The sequence below is a fragment of the Bos grunniens genome, chromosome 14 (genome assembly GCF_055505025.1).
Source record: "Bos grunniens cultivar Pamir isolate PY7600 chromosome 14, Bosgru_T2T1.0, whole genome shotgun sequence".
Taxonomy (NCBI): Eukaryota; Metazoa; Chordata; class Mammalia; order Artiodactyla; family Bovidae; genus Bos; species Bos grunniens.
The window spans coordinates 38,127,442-38,149,849 of record NC_141178.1 but is presented as its reverse complement, the minus strand read 5'-3'; the positions used below and the strand labels follow the sequence as shown (position 1 = coordinate 38,149,849).

Here is a 22,408-nt window from a genome sequence, read left to right as displayed (position 1 = left end):
AACTCGATGGACATGAGTTTGAGCAAACTTCAGGGGACGAAGGACAGGGAAGCCTGGCGTGCTGCAGTCCGTAGGGTTGCAAAGAGTCAGACATGACTGAGCGACTGAACATCAACAACAAAGCCACAAATATCAGGAGAGGTTTCATTTTCTTTGATACAAAAATGGACTGATTAGGAGATTTGGGAGGGAGGGTATTGTTTTATTGTTAGAAATCATGGTTGGAAATAAGTAAAAATATCCTTCATTACCTGCAGTTATCTTTGCACAGCAATTGATGTATTAAAACACCCAGGAAATAAGGGAACATACTTCCTGACAGATGCTTGGCTTTGCAAGTGCAGAGAGAGATGTCCTACTCTCACATATCCACATGCTGGGCAGAAAGCTTCCAGCTGGCCTCCAAAACTTCTTAAGACACGCCTGCCGCACGCTAACTGTCTTTTGCATGAGAACTTTCCCTACAGGCTGGTGGCTGGCATTTGCCAGGCTTTGACAATCCAAAGGGTTTGAGTCAGAGAAATAATCTTTGTGAAACTCCTGCCCTGTTGATTTAACCATTTTCATGCATATTAAATTAACATTCTCACCTGAGAGGTTTTAACTAAAAAATTCCTTTCAAAATGAGGAATTAGAGTAGCTTTCCATTTCAGAAGAGTAAAACACAAGGCCTCTGCTTTGTGTAGCAAGTTGCCAACACATGAAACTTTTTACTTAAAAGGTGGTCCGAGCCAAAACCGTGGACAGATTATAAAGGGGTGAGTCATGCATGATAGGGGCTTCCCCGGTGGCTCAGAAGGTAAAGAATCTGCCTGCAGTGCAGGAGACCAGGGTTCGATCCCTGGGTTGGGAAGACCCCCTGGAAGAGGAGGAAATGGCAACCCACTCCATTATGCTTGCCTGGAGAATCCCATGGACAGAGGAGGCTGGCAGGCTACAGTTCGTGGGTTGCAAAGAGCTGGACACGACTGAGCCACTAAACACACATGCATGGATAGTAATGAAGGTAGCCAGTGTCCTCAGCTTCAGCGGTAACATCAGGAGGACAAACACAACTTTATCTGTGAGAGTGACAGCGAGAGCTGGGCCCTTAGCACCACTTCTGTTTCTCTTCCTCCTTTCTTGCCCATGCTTCTGTCACAATGGCCTCCACTCCTGGTAAGTACTTGGGCCTTCTTGGCTTTTACAGTCTTTTCTTTTTTAAATTACAGGCTCTTTCATTAACTTGCAACTTAATATTTTCCCTGGGCATGAACCAAATGTGCAGGAGGGTGTCACTGTAAATTTGAAATCTTATTAACATTTCTCAAGTCTTCTAATATTCTTTTTGAATATATGTCTCCTACGACTATTATTTTTATTTTGTATAAATAAAAGGTTTCTCTTCAAGCCCTCTTACTATTTAGCTTTGCAATTTTTCTCTTTAACATGTTTCATCATTATTATTCAGTCTGTAAATTGTTATTATGTTCTCATAAATTACCCTCTTTCCCTCATTTCTCTTCTTTTTATATTCAATCCTTCCCCCACCATTCTGTTAAATTAGGATAACAGTACTTAAAATTCAGGTCTCAGTTTCAGTCTGGACTCACATTATATCACATGAATATAAAAATAAATGATCTCCATATTTATTTTTCCTAAATCATCTTCCTAGAATGAATACATGGGAGTCACAGTTCTTTATTCTATGTTCAACATTCATCAGTATAACAGTGTCCTATTCAAAAACCACAAACAAATGTAAGATAAGAGGAAAAGTAATTAAAAATTTCACATAGTCTCAATTTATTTTAAAGAATTAGTTTCCAGATCTCTTATATATTTTTTTTCAGCCTGGCTTGTAGAATATTAATTCCTTAACCAGGGACTGAACCCATGGCCTCAGCAGTGAAAGCACCGAGTCCTAAAAACTGGACTGCCAGGGAATTAAAATATTTTCTTAGCCCAATGGGATGGCTCCAGGAGAGTGAAAAATGCTGGAGGAGGCACAGGAGCCACTTCGGGCCCTGGTAGGAGGGCCCTGCATTAGTCTTGTGAGGGGCGGGCCCAGTGGATATGGACAGGGGTGGGGGAACATGAAAGTTAGCTTCTGAGGTGGAATTGAAGGGCCTGATTACTGGCTGAATCTGAAGACAGTGAGGAAAATGCGGTGTTCAGGAGGGCCCCAGAGTTTTGGCTTCTGCAACCAGGTGGACAGATGGCAGTTCCACTCCCTGGAGAGGGAACGTGGTGGGGGCTGGGCAACGTCACACGTGTGTGTTGCTTTTGCGTGTGTGTGCGTGCCAAGCCACCTCAGTTGTGTCTGACTCTGTGTGAGCCCATGGACTGTAGCCCACCAGGCTCCTCTGTCCATGGGATTCTCCAGGCAAGAATAGTGGAGCGGGTTGTCGTGCCCTCCTCCAGGGATCTTCATGACCCAGGGACTGAACTTGTGTCTCTTATGCCTCCTGCATTGGCAGGTGGGTTCTTTACCACTAGCGCCACCTGGAAAGCCCACATTGCTTTTGTACACGTACACAATTTACTAAGCTAGGCATGCCAGGAAGAGGCTTTATGTAGCTTGACAAATTAAGGTGTTCGGCTCTGAATCTAGCTTGACAAAATCCCATAAATACTGGCTTTTACAATTTTAATGCTTCACTGAAAGTTTAATCCATGACTCTTCAGCCCCGGTGCTTGGGAGGATACATCACTGTTTCTCATTGGTGGCCATGTCTAACCCTACTTCCAGTCTAGAAGTGTTTTTGAAGTTTCCTGCTCTGTCTCCCAGAAGCCTAAGCCCTTCTTCCTCTGTCTCCCAGCCTGGAGCAAATTCTCTACATCCACCTGTTCCAATTCCCTGCATATTCCAACCCACTATTAACTTCCTTCTAATGGGAACCTCCTCCCTGATTAAAGCTCACACACTTACATTTCTCTCTTCTCATTTCTCTTTCCTCCCCTCCCCTTTCTATTTTTGTCTTCTCCTTCTTCCCTATTGAGCTTCCTTGTTCAACTTATCCTCTTCCTTGTCTTCCCATCTCCCAGTTACTTTCTCTGAACCATGATACAGCCAACATAGCCAACTCTCATTTCCAACCATAGGCTTAAGAGCCTACTTCAGCTTTCTCAGATGAAGGGTAACAGGACAGAGCGTCTACTTAAGGAAGGAAGTGCTATTCTCTATTACAAGAGCTTCTGGATTATTTAAAAGTAACAAAACTCACCTCTTCTTCTGTGAGAGTTGGGTCTTCTTCCCGGGACTTGTACGACAATGAACTAAGTCTCTGTTAGAACAAAATAAATCAAGAGAAGAGAGTTTAAAGTCAATAATTTAACCTTTTTTTGGGCATATGCTGTGATACAACTATATACAAAAATGTTTTCAAACGATTCTTAGACAAGAAACTATTTTCTACAAAGAAATTATATAAAGGACCTCAGGAATAAACACATAAGTATGATTTTACATACCTAGCAGTATTACATTAGATAAATTTCTTCTAATTTTTTTATTTGAATCTGTAGGTACAGAAAAACCAAATGATTATGAAGATTACTGTTTCAATTCCTAATTATCACTGAAGGATTGATCATTAATGAAAGATTGAAAAATTGACTGAAAAAAATACTATGGTGTTTGTCAAATCCCTAAATTTTTTATTTCTAGTTTGCATGAGTTATCAGGAAGATTCTTAGGTCATCTGGAAACTTTTTCACAACTAGTGGAGAAATCAACTCACATTTTCTGGCCTCATTTCTTGATGATTCTTGATGATTCTGGCTCTGGATTCACTGAATCTCTAACACCTCTCCTGCCTGAATTCTTGCTGATTTCAACCGACCTGTATCCTTCCAAACCTGCACCTACTGCTTGACCTCCCTGCACCGACCGTGCATCCTTGCCCCACCTCCCTGCTCAGTCTGCACCTCAGACCCCTCTTAGCCTAAACCACAGCAGCCCCACTATCCCATCTCCCTGCAGGCCCCTTCAGACCAGCACTCACTGTTCATGCCTACTCCTCCCATAACCCAGTTCAACAAGCCTGCAAAACTGTGGGGCCCCCAACCACTTTTTTGCATGTCTCACTTCTCCTCCTCCTTCCTTCCTACCCTATCAAACTCAAGCTCCATGGTCGGCCATCACTGTCATACTTTAAGAACTCCACTCCCTTCCTGGTCACTGGAGAACTCACCCCTCAGATGAGTCCTTAAAGCTGCTCTGAATCTTCCTACACCTGCTACTACCCGCTGGCCCCTGCTCTCCTAGCTGCCTTCTTCACATCTTCTCCTCTCTCCCCGAACCCCCAACACCTCATCCCTAGCTGAGGACCTTGAGAAAACTGAAGGAATCAAAAGAAATGTCTATAAACTTCTACCTCTCCCATCACACCTCCAGTCTCTGCATTCACACGTCTTCCTCCCTGCCCGTTGCCACAAGTGAACTTTCCAGGCTCCACCTTAAGGCGATCCCTTCCTCCTGTGCAGGAGACCCTGACCTCTTGCACCCACTCGTGGATATAAGCACCAGCAACACTCCATTCTGTCTACATCAACTTTCCCCTCTATGGAGTCATCCCCATCCACATAAAAACAGGCTATTTATCTATTCTAAAACCCAAACCAAACCAACACACCCTTCTAGTTCTGTTACTAATTCCATTATAGCAAAACCTCTTAAAAGAGTTGTCTAAAAAAAAACAACACTCAATTTTTCTCTTCCTATTATCTCTCCAAACCCATTTCAGTTCAGTTTCTGCCTCCTAGATTCCAAAGAAACTGCTCTCGAGGAGGACACTGATGTCCATCGTGTCACTGATCTCTCCTGACCTCTCTCCTGACCCACCTGCTGTGTGCTGCAAGGTCACCCCTTCTTCCCCGAACACTCACTCCTTGGCTTCTAGGACACTGGATTTTCCTGTTTTTCTCTCCTGTTTTCCTCTCTTCTGCTGGCTCCTTTCTTTCCTGGACCTGTGTCCTTAGAACTCTTCAAGTCCCCACTCACACACACTCATGCAGTGATCTCACCCGATGTCAGCTTGAAAAAACTAATTTCTGCTGCTGACTTCCAAATGTACAAGCCCAGCCCAGGCCTATCCTTGTAAGCCTGCTCCTCCATCCAGCTGTTCTCTGATGTTGCTTCTTGGATGACCAATATCTATCTCAAACCAATATGTCCAGCCCCGAACTCCCAAATTTGCTTGGCCCACAGTCCTTCTACTTCAGTTTATGGCAGTCCCACGCTTCCAGGGGCTCAGGCCACACCCTGGATTCATCACTGTTTCCTCATCCTTTCATCCACATCTGGCCCATCAACAAATCTCCTGGTTCTAGTTTAGTGTCTCCTGTTACTTCTGCTGCTCCTACCCTGTTCCAACAAGTGTTTCTTGTCTTGCTTATTAGAATGGCTACCCAACTGGTCTCCTTGCTTTCATTCTTCACGGCTGAATGTCAACTCCATCAGAGGGATCCTTCTTAAACCCAGATGAAGTCATCCTGCTCAAGTCTTTCAAGCGACCCCATTTTATTCAGATTATAAGCCAAGGCCATACAGGGTTGGGCCCCCAGTTAATCTCTCTTTCAACTCCTCTTAGCCTTGCTCTCTCCTCTCCAGCCACACCTATACCCTCTTCGTCCCTGGAGAGGCTGGGCATGCTCTGGCCTCAGGGCCTTCATACTGGCCATTTCCTCTACTTCATTGGCTCTTCCCCTAAAACATGAACCAAGTCACTCTCTCAACTCCTTTTAATTTTTTGTTCAAATGCCCCTTTGAACAAAGCCAGGCATGCCCTGACCACTCTCCTCACAACTGTGCTGCTACCCAACTTTCTCAGTCCCTCAGATTCTGTTCTGATTTTTTTCCTTTATATTTTAAAGCCTTCTAAGATATACTTTTGTTGTTCAGTCACTAAGTCGTGCCTGACTCTTTTTGAACCCATGGACTGCAGTACGCTAGGCTTCCCTGTCCTTCATTATCTCTTGGAGTTTGCTCAAACTCATATCCATTGAGTCAGTGACGTTATCTATATAATACATATGTATATATGGGGCTTCCCTGGCCGCTCGGATGGTAGAGTCTGCCTACAATGCTGCAGACCTGGTTTCGATTCTTGGGTTGGGAAGAGCCCCTGGAGAAGGCAATGGCAACCCACTCCAGTTCTTGCCTGGAAAATTCCATGGACAGAGGAGCCTGGTGGTCTACAATCTATGGGGTCACAAAGAGTCAGACACGACTTAGTGACTTCATTTTACATATAAGTATTATATAAAAAATATACTTTACTTACATACATATTTATGTTTTTATCTTCTAACTAAAATGTAAGTGCCACAGGGGCAGAGATTTTTGTTCATTTATCTGCTTGTTCACTAGTGCATTCCCAGCACCTAGATCTTGTAGCTTACAGTGGAAAAGCTCATTAAAATCCTTTTGCAAATGAAAGCATGAATATTAAGCATTTTAAGTTCTCCCAATCACTTAAAATGAGAATGGTTTATATGGAAACGATGGATCATTCATCCCTATATTCCTACAGAAAGGTAATCTGGTTCCCAGATGGGTATTTCCAGTTTCTAATGTGACATCTGGAAAATTGCTTACTTGGCAGTGGTTAGACAATCAACTCTCTTATCTATCAACTGCTTGAAAGTAAAAAAAGGTTTAACTGTTTTAAACAGCATAAACTTCACATTAGTTTTATTATCTTTGGTTATACAAAGGGCAAAAAATTGGGGTGCATTTTTGCCTTTAACAAATATGTTCATAAACACTTCATTGCTGTTGTCAACGGCTTACTTCATGGGTAACATGAAAAGCTGAAATGCATTCAGAGAACACTATGCAGAATGACCCCTTGGAGTAAGGGCTTTCCAAGTGACGCTAGTGGTAAAGAACCCACCTGCCAATGCAGGAGACAGAAGAGATGCAGGTTCCATCCCTGGGTCGGGAAGATCCCCTAGAGGAGGGCATGGCAACCCACTCCAGTATCTTTGCCTGGAGAATCCCACAGACAGAGGAGCCTAGTGGGCTACAGTCTATGGGGTCGTAGAGTCAGACACGACTGAAGCGACTTAGCACGCACATATAACCTTAGCCAGGGCTCCCCTTTGGATCATGAACTCCACAAATTTTCTAAGGCTGCTATCGACTGACTAGCCCCTACTTGGCCTTCCTACCTGAGAAGAGAACCCTACTGTTGTCTCTGCAGAGAATAGAAAATCCCAAGGTAATGCTGATAGCTGGAGATGAGAATTCCAAGCTATTGTGGCTCAGGTGTCAGCTCATGGGACACACAGAGAGAAGGCTCAGGGATTCTTACTGCATTTTAGAGCTCTGTTGAACATCTAAAATTAAGAGTCACAGGTTATTGTTTAGAAATTGTTGTTAAATAAAATCTCTTATGTGACTCCTATAAAAGTCTATACATAGCCAGATATGCCCAGAAGCACCTGTGGGCTTGTTCCTGGGCTCTGATTTCTGGGACCTTGGGTGGAGGGGCGGGAATCACCCCACTGCTTGGGATGGCGAAAAGTAGAAGAGGCTAAATGGGCAGCAAAGTCTCATCTTTTTCGTTTTTGGCCTTCAAAATGTAGAAAATAATACTTGGCCTCAATGAGACATGATGCAAAAACTGGAAAATATCCAAGATGCCAAGGCAGAAATATTTTGTAAGCATAAATTTTCAGTATTTTATTACTTGGAGGGGTAAAAAAATTCAAACACAGCTTACATGAAAACAGCTGTTACCATTAGATACACGTGAAGGTGTCAGCATGTATTTCTTAGAATACCATGCAAACAAACGCCCCAGGTTTAGGTAGATTCCCAATCGGGACCAAAGCTCTGAAACAAATTGCAGGAGCCCACCTTGTTGGTTTCACTGGTCCCCTCAGCGGCTCCCTCTTCTCCTGCTTGACTCTCTTCCTTCTGAAGGTTTTCATTTTCGTCCAGGAGTTTCACGGGGACAGGAGGCGGGGCCTCCTCTTCTGGATCACATGAATTTCCAAGAAGAATCTCCGCGTTGACACTCTGTCGACACTTTTTGTTTCTGTCCACCGACGCATACTCGGCAAAGTCTGTTCTGCTGTTGGCCTGCGGCCCCGGAAGCTCTTTCACACCGGAAGTAGACTTCGACCTACCGCTGTGGCCTCGACTTGGCTGGGCAGCTGCCGTCACCTCCTTAATTTCGTTCACGGTTTCATACAAGCAGTCCTCCACCATGTTTTCTTGCGAGGAACTGTCCTTGAGCACTTCATAGGGTCCTTCCATCCCCAGAGCCTGGTCCCCGTCTGCACTTCTCCCATTGTGCATCGTGTCCACCGAGCTCTCTGGGGGAATTCTGGGCAACTCTCGACTTTGATGACATTTCGGCTTCCCTGTGCTGTCCTGGGAGTCCAGTAGATCTGAAGCCGAGGTCTGGACTTCCTCATAATGTTGCATGCAGGTCACCGTGCTGTCTTCTGAAAGAACTAAAGCAGCAGGAGTATTAAAAGTGGAGAAAGACGCTTCCTTATAGAACTATTACAGTGACTTGGATAATGTCAAGTGAAGTGAAATCAAGGTGCTGGCTTTTTATTTGACTTGAGGTTGCAAACTGTACATGATGTGACTGTTAGTGGAAATCTGGGCTTCCCTGGTGGCTCAGTCAGTATAGAATCTGCCTGCCAATGCAGGAGATGCAGGTTCAATCCCTGGGTTGGGAAGGTCCCCTGGAGAAGGGAATGGCCACCCACAACAGTATTCTTGCCTGGAGAATTCCATGGACAGAGGAGCCTGGCAGGCTACAGTCCATGGTGTCGCAAAGAATTGGACACAACATCTGGGGAAATTGATAATGGATCTCTTGATCTGCGAAGTTATCACCACCACCGTGTTCTGAATACTTAATCGTCATGGAGGAGGTGAGCTTCCGCCCTCTGGATTTAGACATTTGTGTCCTGGTAGACAGAACCGGCACTGGCGTCTGAAGACAGTGTCAATCCTGACTGCCCCACAGCTTCCTGGTCTATAAATGGAGGTAAGAGGATTTGCTACTGCAGGTGAAGCAGTCTGTAAACTGCACCATGGAAATGGAGTTGTGACTTCTGTCAGCATTCACATCAGGCAGTGAGCGTGTAGATGGGGTGCCTCGGACTCAAACCAAAGGTTCACATTACAGATCCTTGGTGCATAGACCATAAGATCTTAGGCAAATTAGTAACTTCTGTGTGCCAGGCAGAATAATGTGCACCCTTAGGTGTGCATGTCCTAATCCCTAGATTCCGTGAATGTGTTCCGTCACATGGCAAAGGAGGAATTGAGGACAAGGATAAACTACCTACCTGCTGACCTTGAGATGGGGAGGACCCTGGGCATCCAGGTGGGCCCAGTGTAATTAGAAGGGTCCTTAGAAGTAAAGGGGCTTCTCAGTGGCTTAGACAGTAAAGAATCTGCCTGCAATATGGAAGACATGGGTTTGATCCCTGGGTGGGGAAGATCCCCTGGAGAAGGAAATGGTAACTCACTCTAGTATTTTTGCCTGGAAAATTCTGTGGACAGAGTAGCCTGGTGGGCTACAGTCCATGGGGTCTCAAAGAGTCAGACATGACTGAGTGGCTAACACCTGTGAGTGAAACGGGCAGGAGAGTCTGAGAGGGGCTTGACGATGGAGAGAAAGGCCTGGACCAATGCGGGCAGCTTCTAGAAGCTGAAGCAGGCGAGGAACCAAATTCTCCCCTAGAACCTGGGGAGGAAATGCTGCCCTGCTGCTATTGGGCTGGACAATACTTACAGATTTTAGCCCAGGGAGACCCGGTTCAGACTCTGATACCCAGAGCTGTAAATTAACCTGTGCTGTTCGCAGACACTAACTTTGTGGTAATTTGCTGCAGCAGCAATGTTTCAGTTGCCTCATCTGTAAACTGAGGACAGTAATAATCTCCATCTTACAGAGCAGTAGTAATACTAGTAATAGTAATCTCATAGGGTAACAGTAATCTTACAGTTGTTAGCGTACACAAGTTCATAAACATAGAGATCTTAGAGCGAGGGCACAGAGCAGCCAACTCATAGGTACTAACTTTTCATCCAAATGATATTTTGTTTTTGCTAAAACTGGCAGTAATACAAAAGGAGAGCAAGAACACATTTCCTAGTTTTTTGAGCTACACTTTCTTTTTTCATGTGTGAACGGTTTATTGAAAGGTGTAAGAAATACAGTGGATAATGTAGCCAATAAAGTCTGCATTAATAAGACAGCTTCAAATATGTGACTGAAGCCAAATCCTGCAGGAAAAGTCTGGAAAACAGAGCAATCAACAGGCCTACGAGTTATCTCAGCCAAGGGACAAGGGACCCCTCCTTGTACCACTCATTGGTGAAGGGCTGTCTTGGGGAAGATATTAATTCCCAGGTACTTCTGTCCAGGTCACGCAGGCAAGTGAGCCGGTGTTATAAAGAAATGATGATGGTAATCGTGGTGGTGTTCTGAGCTACATTTTCTGACCTTTCTGAGCTACATTTCTAGTTCTTTTGCAGGTAATGAGGCCTGCCTGGAAAGCTGGAATTGTGACAGCACTTACTGTCTCCGTTGGTGAGTGCTCCGTTCTGCTCGCTGCTAGGGGGCGCATCTGTGGCCAGGCTGGTGACAGAGCGGCTGAACATCTCCTTGTCAGAAGGCTGCAAGAACAAAGGTGCCAAGCGAGTCAGACTGCGGGGCAGAGGGGAATAGCCATGCCTTTTTGTTGTTGTTTTATTTATATTTATTCATTTGCATAGCCTGTGGGATCTTAGTTCCCCAGAGTCCTAACCACTGGACCACCAGGGATTTCCGTCCATGGCTTTTTCTAAAAATTAAAACAGCAACAACAAAACCCAAATCTGCTACTTAGATGTAAATTAAGTGAAATGAAATGAAGTTGAGTCCCTCAGTTGGACTAGCTGCATGTCAAAGGCTCAACAGCCACACGTGGGTAGTGGCCATTCTGTCAGTGCAGCCGAGCCATCTTGGTAGAAGGTTCTGTTGGACAGAGCTGTCCTGGGAATCTCCTGAGGCTGCCACCCACAGAGTTTCCCTTCCCAGATCACAAGTGGGCTACAGCAGGTCGTGGGGAGCCAGTCTCCTAGCTCAAGGCAAGGCGGGACGGGGAAGCCCCAGGGCTGATCCGAATCAGCACCAGCAGATAGCGGCCTCATCTTTCTCCCAGAGATGCTGGAAATGTCACCCTTTTCAGAGGTGTGTCATGCTGAGGAAAACGAGGGAAAACATCACCTTTGTCATCTGAAGGGAAGAGTCTTAAATCTGATCAAAGATAAACGTCACTGACATCCGAGATGTTCATCATCAGCCAAGTCTCCGCTTGAAGGTTTGCAAAAAATGTTGTATGCTAAAGCTTAGGTCTGCAAACCTTCCTTATTCTCACAAATTCAGGACCCTTTTGGGGAAGAATGGCATTGATCGTTTTTTACTGGGCTTATTGGCGGAAGTGGACAAGGCTGAGCTACAGTTGGAAGTAAGTTGCTAGATCACGTATTTCTTGAAATATGCCGCCCGTCTCATGTAGCAGCTGAATCACTGCTGATATGGTCTGCTCCCCAATCCCACTCATGGAGTGCATGCAGGACCCAGGTAGGCACACCCGACTGTCTCCAGGAGTCCACACAGGAAGTTCTGATGTAAATAGCACCACTTGGCTACCTGGCTTCTCAAAATCTCTGACTCCTGACTGGCAACGAAGTAATAACAACACAAGGGGCTTCCCAGGTGGCTCAGTGGTAAAGAATACACCTGCCAAGCAGGGGACACAGGTTAGATCACTAATCCGGGAAGATCCCCTGGAGAAGAAAATGGCAACCCACTCCAGTACTCTTGCCTGGACAATCCCATGGACAGAGGAGCCTGGTGGGTTATAGTCCATGGGGTCGCAAAGAGTTGGACACGACTTGGTGACTAAACCACAAAAATAATAATAGAGTATGGAGCTCACATTCCAGAAACTTACAGGGAATCAACTCTTTCAATCCCATGAAAGGGGACCCCCTTTCCCCTGGGTCACCCCTGGACCTGCGTGTGTGTGAAGCTACAGCAGAGGCGCCACCTTCTCCCCCACCTGCCTTCTGGGTGCAGTCTAATAGAGGTGCTGGGGACAGGTGAGAAGTGGGGACACAGACAACCAGAGACTGCCGTGGGGGTGACAAAGTGAAGGTAAGAGGGAGGGCGGTGCTGAGAAGCCGGGAAGAGGTGGATGGGTGAGCCTCCTGCACACAGAGACCAAAGGGAGGACCCCCGGGGCTCCTAGGAGAGGAGACTTGACCACTTCGTTGCCCCGGCTGGAAGAGTTCCCACATTCACAGGGCAGGGCGCCTGGGACTGGAGACGCCTGCTGCGGGGCTCGGAACCTGACTGCTGGCTGCTTTTTTTACTCCAGACCTCACCTCCAGATCCCTCACCTCCAGACCCCTCACTCATCCATCGTTTCTCTTTGCCCCTTCTTCCTTGGACAGATTTACAGTTGTTCTTGAGAAATTACATCTAGGAGAGGAAGCAACTTCATAGTTTTATCCTGCGTATATGAAGGCAGGGGCTTCCCTGGTGACTCAGCAGAAAAGAATCCACCTGACAAGCAGAAGATATGGGTTCAATCCCTGGGTTGGGAAGATCCCCTGGAGGAGGGCATGGCAACCCACTCCGGTATCCTTGCCTGGAGAATCCCATGGACAGAGGAACCTGGTGGGCTACAGTCCATGGGGTCACAAAGAGTCAGACACGACTTAGTGACTCAACAACAATGTAGCGACTCAACAACAACAATAGGAGGGTGGCCCACCCCCAGCTGTTAGTATTGTTCAGCCAGTTAAGGGCACAGGCCTGAGCGGAACAAGGTGGGACCAGGACGCTCAAGCTGCTCCTCACCTGGGTGGATCCCAAAGGCCCTTAGAGCTTGTCAGGACCCTGTAGGACACAGAGCAAGAAAACTGGGCCAGGCCATCTAGGATGCTGGGGGTCTCAGGCTCCTGCAACCTTACTGATCAGCTGTTATGGGTTGAGTTTTCATCCTCCCCAAATTCCTGTAGTGAAGTCCTAACCCTCAGTACCTCAGAACGGACCTCCTATGGACTCAGGGTCGTTGCGGATGAAACAGGTTAAGATGAGGGATGAGGTCATATCAGAAGCCTTCTAAAAGGGGAACTTGGACAGACATAAATACACACAGAGGGAAGATGGTATGAAAAGTCACAGGGACAGATATGACAGTGAGGGCAGAGTCTTCAAGCATCGCCAAGGGCACCACTGGAAGCTAGGAGAGCAGCCTGGAACACACGCGCCCTCATAGCCTGCTGCTACCGTGATCTTGAATTTCTAGCCTCCAGAACTGAGATGATAAATTTATTATTTAAGCCACTCAGCTTGCAGTCCTTTGTTATGACAGCTGTGGCCAACTAATAAACCAGCTGGAACTGGGCAGAGGCGAAACAGAAACATCCCTGCGGTAAGCTGGGACTATCTGAGCATCTTTCGAGCACTGGTTGCAAAGAGCCGGACACAACTGAAGTGACTGAGCATGCACACAAGCTAGCCACGGGGAGTATAAACCTGCAGCACAAGGGTTCAGCCCAGGCAGCCAGTTAACTCTGGCTGAGTTGCTGCCCTCAGCTTGTAAGCTTGCAGGGACCTGCTTAGAGAAGTGGCTGATGCCTCAAAGGGCACATGCGTGTGCACACACACACACGTGCACGCACACTCACCACATTCATCAGGTTCTCATGGTCCCCACTGTGCGGTCTTGGCTTCTTTTCTCTGAAACAGAAAAGGAAACGTGGCTGTAATATCCAACGTGACACCTAAAATCAAACACACACTCCCCTTTCCTATCCAGACTGTATCAACACTTAAATCTCTCTTTTAATAAAGAACTGAGTTTATTTTACTGAGAAACCAGAAGCCAGACAACTTACCCCTCCTCTGCAGGCAGCAGGGTCTGAGGGGGTCAAGTCCTAGCAAGGGGCTGGCCAGCTCTCTTGCCCCCACTTCCTCCAGGAGTAGAAAATACAAGTTAACAAGAGGACTGGGGGCAGTTTCCTGAGCAGAAACTGTTTATATCTAGAATACTGGGATGATTTCTTTTTTAATTTTTATTTTTTTAAGGAAGTCCAGACAATTCTCATGTCTTCATTTTTCTTAATTCAGTCTTTGCAAAGTCACACACTGCCAGGGGATTGAGAAAATAAAGAAAATACAACTTTTGGCTTGTTGGGAAGGGTACACGCTCTCAGGATGAGTCATGTGTACTTCCAGACTATGGAAAAGTCCATCCAGTAAAAATAGAATTTATTTTTACTCAGGACAGGCTAAAGAAAGCCATCAGTACTAGAAGCTACCTTTCCCATAGATATACAAGGCAACAGTGACACCTAGTGGGAGCATAAATAATTACAGAGACAGGCCCTCCCAGGCCCAGAAGAGTTGACACTCCTCTCCTCTTGGGTCTTATTTCTTCAGCCAGCTGGTCTCTCTCCAGCTCAGGAGACCTGGGTCCGAACCGGCACTACTTGAGTTCAGGGACTCCAGATTTTCTCTTTTTGACAGAGACTTCAGTGCAGGAAGCCATATCCGGACTTTTAAATGACACTTGGCAACTCTCTTCCAAGGTTATTGAGAAGAGTTCGGAAGAGGGTTGGCTGCCAGCTGGTCTGCACTGGCTGCTCCAGCAGCAGCCAACTCACCAGAGAGCGGCATATGTTGTAACAATGTCTGAACACCTGGAAAATCACTCTGGCTTCAGAAGGACTCTGCTTCTCTCCAAGCAAAGATCTCCTTTTTTTTTTTTCTTTTTTTTTGGTGGGAGGGTTACACATTTTATATGAAGGAGTCGAGAGAGAAGTGTAATTCTAAAATAAGACAAGATGGTTATTTCATACACAGAATGGTTCTCTTTTAGAAAAATCTGTTTCTTAAGAAACTGCAGTTCTAGATTACAAGTCTTTAATAAAATGACCCCTCCACAGCTACAGAGCAGCAAAAATTCTCAGTAACTCTCAAATGGTAGCAAAAAAGAGTGTGTTTAATACACATCGTACTTAGATTTCCAAATGTCCACAGATGGAGAAAGACAATATAAATTTAGACATGGGTGTGCTCATGAGAACAGAAAAAAGTTCCTTCTGGGAAGTTTCATATATAAGGGCTTTCATATATAAGGTCTCTTCCAGTTGCTCCCCAGGAAAACCAAATATGCCTTTCATTGAACTAATAAAAAGTGTCCTGGGCCCCTTTGCAGGAGAGAAGGCAGTTAATCACAGGAGTGTCTGTGAACGTCTATGCATTGGGATGCCATCCATCACAGGCTTTTTAATACAGAAAGTCTTCTAGGTCCCAGGAACGTGTTAAGGCTCCAGTAGACACACGTCACTCTTACCTGTTGCAACTGGAACACAGAAGGATGAGGAAGGTGATGAGGAAGAAGGTGGCCACAGATGCCAGGCTCCCCAACAAGATGATCTGTGTTTGTCCCTCGATCAGCAAGCTTCCCTCGGGTCCCATGGTGGGGGCGGGGAGTGGCACGGGCTGCTGGAGTCAGTCAGTCCTTCCAAGGTGGCGACATGGGGGCAGAGGGTGGCGTCTTCCTGCAGAGAGAACAGCTTGTGTTTTGACACCTTCTCAGGAGAGGTGCTAGAACCTGGTAGCAAGTTCCTGTGGGGGAGGGGCTAGATGAGAGAGGGGGCTGGGGGCGAGTCTGAGCAGATCAGGGAGGTGTGTACAGAACGCACTGGACTCGACCTGAAACCAGTACCCCTCCGTGGTCTGGGCTTTTGTTTTCTCACCCAAAATGCAAAGCAGGAGGGTGTGGTGCCTAGCTCTGTGTTTTGAGGCCACAGATGTTATTTTTGTAAGTTTGGGAGATGCATTCTTAATGTTTTCAAGTAAGACTCCAAGTCTTGTTAATTATTATTTTTCACCTTTAAATATTTAAATAAATGCAAAATGTTTCACCTGGAGAAAATCTGCTGAAAAAGAAACAACAAATAAATACACGTGTATTTGGATTCCTTTTGTCCACAGAACACTGTAAACCATTTATTACAGCTTTCACAAAAACGTAGTTTGCTACGTTTTTCTTTCCCACTTGAATCCTCAACTCCCCAAGCCTGCTTCTCTCTGAAGGTTTAAGGTCAATACAATTAATGACATAGACAGTCTTTATATTCACCTTCAGAAACAGTTACCTGTTCTGAGCCTATGACTTTATTTTCAGGGCTGGCTTTCATGAAAGTTTGTAAGCATTCAGTAAGTCTACTTTCAAGACCCTGGAGGAAAGTCTGTGCTGAGAACACATCACCAGCAGCAAAGAAGCCTAGTTACAAACAACTACAAACCGAGGGTAAGAGCTGTCCCTAGGACATTGTAGTACCTGGCATTTAGTACCTGGCACATGGGGCTTCCTAAGTGGCACTAGTGGTAAAGAATCCGTCTGCCAAGGCAGGAGATGTAGGAGATGCAGGTTTGATTCCTGGGTCAGGAAGATTCCCTGGAGAAGGACATGGCAACCCACTCCAGTATTCTTGCCTGGAGAATCCCATGGACAGAGAAGCCTGGTGGGCTACAGTCCATAGGGTCGCAGAGTGGGACACGACTGAAGTGCTTAGCACACATGCAGTCAAGTGCTTTCCTCATTTAATCGCTGACACAAGCCTGTGAAGAAAGCATGACTAACTCCCATTTTTCAGACAAGAAAGCTGAAGTTCAGGCACTAAGTTCCCCCGCGGTGTTGCCAGACTCAGCGGCAGCGGAGGACCTGAGTCCAGCCAGCACTTGTGGCCTCTGCCCCTAGAGGGCGCTCCTTTTCACTGGGGGCTATTGCTCCCAGGTCCAGTGAGTTACAAGGCTTCTAAATGAAAACAGCCAACGAGCTTTGTGAAATATTTTAAGATTTAGATTTTGAAAAATAGAGCACTATTTCAAATTAATGATTTGCTTTCTCATCAGAGCTTGTTAAAGAACATTTGCTTCGATCAATTCTAGAACATTTCTCACTTACACAGCCTTAGCTTCATTGTCAAGTTACGTGAATAAAGTCACCAAATAAATATTTGTGTCATGACAATTCATTAGAACTCAAAACACTCTTTAATAAAAAGGCTGGTTGATATTTGCATTTCCATTTGCTCCTTGACAGAGCTGGGACTATGTAGCCATCCACTGAGCAGCTACATCAAGCCTGCACCTGGGCAGCTAAGGGAATGCACTGTGGTTCAATGGGAGAAAACTTGCTCCAGGTGAAACATTTTGCATTTATTTAAATATTCAAAGGTGAAAAATAATAATTAAAAAAAAAGCTGGGGAAAAAGAAATTGTAAGTATGCAGAGAGAATTCTAGGAGATGAAGCTGACTGCTTTCTATATGGCCTTAAACCAACATGAACATGTCCTACAGGTCCATAAATACGTAAGTGTACAGCTTCCTGGGTAATAAAGAACTGCATTCTTCCTGCGTCGGTTATGTACTATACCTGTGGACACTGCACACGTACTGTCACGGACGGTCATGTTGCCTTTGCCTGTTTGCCCCTGGACAGCTATAACTGAAGAGCACTTCTCTTATGATTCGTTGCAACAATGAATAATTCACTTTAAACTCAGGCTACAAATTGGCATCAGAGTAAGTTATTAAAATACATTCAAGCAAGCACATAAATCAGTAAATGTTTATATCCAGGTCCATGCGTGGTGCACTTTAAGAGGCACAAACAAAGAAGATCTGTTGTGCAGGCATTTGTGTGTTCCTTCTTTCATTTGCTCACTCATTCGTACAATGATTGATCAGTGTCTATTGATAAAGCGCTAGGTCCTTAGAAAATAGTTTCTTTAGTGAATTATTCAAAAGCCACATATCCATCCAGCAAGTCCCTCTCTCATCTCTGTGCACGTTTCTCTTTCTCTCTCTCAACAGGGGGAGGCGATAGAATATAATATGGTGCTTTGCCTCACAGAGCAGTATGGGGAGAAGGATGAAAGCAGATTATTACCAGCGACTGAATAAAGGATGTAACTCACAGAAAATGTATCAAAACTCCGGGCTCACTACCCTTCCACTAGAATCTGCAGAAAAGCTTCTGAAAGTGAAAGCAATACTTTTTCCAAAAGTTCTCCTGGTGCACAGAAAAAATGCCACAGTGAAAAGAAAGATCTGGTGTGTTTCTGAGTCAGATATTATAATACACTGTAATCCCCCAGGGCAAGGGCTCCGATTGTGTGGGCGGCTTTCACCTCTCGGAAACTTCTGCATGCAACTGAAGGAGCCGCACAGGTCACAGCCCTGGTTGGGAGTGTGGTGGGAGCCCCTTCCTTTGCAGGGGCCAGCAGTGTGTGTGGGAGGTGTCTACACACATATGACTTCTAGGCGGGATTATTCTTCTTTTAGAGAAAATCCACACCACTGTTAACTCTTGTCTCCTAGTCTCTTTCTGTTTCCATAATTCTGCCCATTTCTTCTGGCTTATCTACAGTTGAGACATGACCGCCTCCCCGCCGTGGGCGTTCATGGGCTGCGCTCTCCGGTGTGCAGATAGACCACCTCTACCCCTCCCAGTGCGTAGATAGCCCATTCCTCCCCCACCTGTGTAGATGCACATGCTTGGCTTCCATGTTCCTCCTTCCCAGTGGGGATGAGAGTGGAAGCCCTCTGCTAATGGTTCGGGGCTTTCCAAGAAGTGGAATGGACTTTCCTGCACAAGGCTGGGCCCTCACACACTGGTTTCCCTGAACTTAAATGCAGGGAGCAGGGGTCCTTATGTAGCTCAACTTGAGTAGCGGAGCCATCTGCACCCTTACCAAATGTTGAAGATTTCTCTCAAGACAGGGAGAGAAAACAAGGCACAGTCTCTGGAAAGTAAGGAGTCACCCTGAAAAGGAATGGTCCCGCAAGGAGTGAGGCTTTCCTATACCTTACACTCTTTGCCAGGGTCCACATGGAAAAGACAGTCCAAGGCTGATGCTGTCACTGGTCTTGGGGACCAGCTTCTATGTGTGTGGATGTGTTTAGTCACCCAGTCGTGCCTGACTCTTTGCAATCTCATAGGCTGTAGCCCGCCAGGTTCCTCTGTCCATGGAATTCTCCAGGCAAGGATACTGGAGTGGGTTGCCATTCCCTTCATCCAGGCGACCTTCCTGACCCAGGGGTTGGACCCACGTGTCCTGCATTGAAGGTGGATTCTTTACCATTTGATCCACCAGGGAAGCCCATGGGGACCAGTTTATTCTCTCCTAATTCCTTCATCAAGTAAGATGTCTCCTGAGCATCCTGAATCAAGCCATATCAGCAGAAACACATGAACAGTTTGGGGTGCTCTCTCATGATTTTTTTCAAGGAGACATTTAAGCCTATTTCTCTAATTCTCTTCCTACCTATCACAATAAAATTATATTCAATTATAGAATGCTGTTTCTTCAAACAGCATCCCATTGTCAGACCTCATGTGTAAATATTTTATGAGTTATTCAACATAGGGCAAAGCAGGACCATTCACTGACCTCAGTGAACATTTATTAAGACACCTGAATGTCCCACTAAGATGTGCTGCAAAAGATCATATTAGTGAAATAGCAGATTTAGCCTAATAGTTGTACATCAACTCTTTCTCTTTTAGAATAGGCTTTACTGTTTGCTGCACTGATGCGCCATTCATGACCAGCAATAATTATAGTATTGCTCTTTAAGAGCTTCCCAGGTGGCTTAGTGGGAGATGCCAATGCAGGAGATGCAGGTTTGATCCCTGGGTGGGGAAGATCCCCCTGCAGAAAGAAATAGCAACCCACTCCAGTATTCTTGCCTGGAGAATCCCATGGACAGAGGAGCCTGGAGGGCTCCAGTCCACGGGGTCGTAAAGAATTGAACACGACTTAGGGACAGAGCACACACATGCATGCGCGCATACCCACCCAGCCACCCACCCACACATTGCTCTATAAGAGGCACTGGGATCCTCCTACCCCTTGACTTCAGACTACTGTGGGAACCTGTCATTTGGCCTTAAAAAAGGTCGGTGCTTGAGTTCACAGGACTTCTGTTGGGGATGTTTTTTTAGAAATTGTGCTGGTTAACTATTTTGGACTGAAAACTCCAAAATTTCTCATACTTTTATATCCATTCATTTCTTGGTTTAATCAACAAGCGATTCGATCTTGAGAAAAACCCAGCCTTTTATTTTAAAAGCACATGCCACTTTCAACCACAAGGGGGCAGTGTAATTCTATTCTCGGCCCTAATCAGCAGGCTTCTCCTGGAGAGACCTGCTTTTCTTGCTGTTGGTGCCTCTGTTGAACATTTTAATTGTCTTCATTAGCCTAGACCATCAGCCACTCCGATCAAGTCCAATTAAGGAAGAAAAACAAAAACTGGGTGAAATGAATGAAAGTGTTCTCCAGTGTTCTTGCCTGGAGAATCCCAAGGACGGGGGAGCCTGGTGGGCTGCCATCGATGGCGTTGCACAGAGTCGGACACAACTGAAGTGACTTAGCAGCAGCAGCAGCAGTTAGATTAGCTATGGCTCCTTTGAAGCCGGCTGAGGTCAGTAATGATGGTCATTATCATTTTACAGCTGTCCTAGTTGACTCATAATTACACATGATGGAAACCACCTCCACGCACGACCCCTCACTGATGCTGAAATAAGGAGATCGAGGACCCATCCCCATGGATATGCCTCCTTCCTGGTTGTCACCAGGTGTGGGAACCATGCAGTAAAATGGCACTTTACAAGCAACAGATCAATCAGACACATTTAACAAGCGCTGAGGACTGAAATCCTCAGCTGGGTTTCTGTCCCATGAAGCAGGTGGAGGTGCACAGGCTGCGGTGGCAAGAACCCCTCCACGGAATTCTCCCATTCCCTGAAAGACTATGAAGCTAAAGTATCTGAATTGAGGTCACTTTCCCTTCAGACTAAAGGGGCCCTGCTGTCGGGAAGCTGTGTACACCGAACACAGGAGAGTCAAGCAGGACTGCTGTGAACAAGGAGTCACCTCAGGCAATGTCTGCTGTCCATGGGGGCCCTGCTAAGACCCAAGGGTCTCTGCCAAACCAGTTGCTGTAAAGATCATCCCGCTTCTGTCTTTCCCTGAGTCAGGGGGAAACACACCCAAAGAGCGCAAGACAGCAAAGGTCTCCAGGGGGAGATTTTCTTGATGGTTTTCCTGAATCATTTCACCATCACTCTGGAGCAGTATCTTGACATTTCTTCCTTCAGCAACTCGGAGCACAAGAGAAACACTTGACGTCAGCAAACTGGCCCTGCCATCGAGGTTCGCTGCTGCTGCAGGAAGACCGGAGCGTTCATCTCCAGGGCAGGTTATCAATCTTGCAGGCCATCTGTCAGCCTAATCTGATTTCATCCTGTACACACCAAACCTATTGATCCCCACAGGAAATGGGAAATCTGACCCTCTGAGGGGTGTGTGTGTGTGTGTCTCATTTCCAAAATACACTAAACTTACAGAATATAGTTTACTGCTTATCAAAGTCCCGCCACCATTTTGGTTTTGCCTTGAGAAAAGCCAAAAGGCAAGTGACTTTGGTGGTTAAGGAATGCCTTCTAAGGTTATTGTTCTTCATATCCTGACTTGGAAACCAATTCCCAAGGTTCATTTTTTATTTTCAAACATAAATCTCCTGAGAGAACCGGAGAGGAGGAAGGGGGAGAGGGAGAGAGAATGATTTTGACAGACTGGGTGAGGAGCGCAGGTAAGGGGTCTTCAATTTGCATAAGCAAGTCTTAATGGTCTTTTTACAAAGTGTGCAGTTGGACCTTTCAGCTCTATTTCTTCCTGTCTTGCATATTTGCTCTGCTGATCTGAATTAAAAGTTCCCTGAGGGCAGACACATATCAAACTCACATCCCACCATATTCTCAATGTCTCCATGAGCTGGAATACAGGACCCAGTCCAGAAATTTGTACGTTTCTGTGAAAGAAAGATTCCCCACCTGACTCTCAAAAGGCAAGTTTAATGAATACTTTATCAAGTCAGGAAGAAAAGGAGAATTAAAAGAGATGAGCACACCAAGCAAACAATTAAATAAGCCAAGGGTTTAACTGGCAAACCCTCAGTTCTGGAACGAACACAGACACCTGCCTTCTTTGTACTCTCACTGAAGCACCCGGATGGTTCTTGACAAAGGCCTTCAGAGATGGTAAGAATTAGAAGAAGACATTCTTTTTCTCAGTCTTCTCAAATGAAGCTGAGGGATAAGAGGAGTTCAGAAGCCAGCCAGCCTGCCTGCCTGCCTGGTGGGGAATCTCCATGTTGCGGCCTCCATCCTACACACAAGCAACTGGCTTCTCCCCACATGCCCCCTCAGGGCCCGGAAGGGGCCAGGCTTGAAATAAAAAACATAGCCATCTCCACCGCGTTCGTAACCCTCAGGTGTCCACCTGGCTGGGACAAGCACAGACAG

The 22,408-nt window shown here is 45.9% G+C and overlaps 1 protein-coding gene across 4 annotated transcripts in view; it reads right to left on the bottom strand.

Annotated features, from left to right (window-relative positions):
- Window positions 1-22,408, bottom strand: part of PAG1 (phosphoprotein membrane anchor with glycosphingolipid microdomains 1) — a 160,804-nt gene that overhangs the window by 11,481 nt on the left and 126,915 nt on the right. For all 4 annotated transcript variants that reach the window (XM_086336412.1, XM_086336414.1, XM_086336413.1 and 1 more), the window contains 5 exons: window positions 15,376-15,583; window positions 13,706-13,757; window positions 10,543-10,639; window positions 7,850-8,451; window positions 3,210-3,269 (listed from right to left, as the gene is read on the bottom strand). In XM_086336412.1, the coding sequence (XP_086192538.1) occupies window positions 3,210-3,269; window positions 7,850-8,451; window positions 10,543-10,639; window positions 13,706-13,757; window positions 15,376-15,500 (936 nt within the window). In that variant the 5' untranslated portion in view covers window positions 15,501-15,583. The remainder of the gene's footprint in view (window positions 1-3,209; window positions 3,270-7,849; window positions 8,452-10,542; window positions 10,640-13,705; window positions 13,758-15,375; window positions 15,584-22,408) is intronic.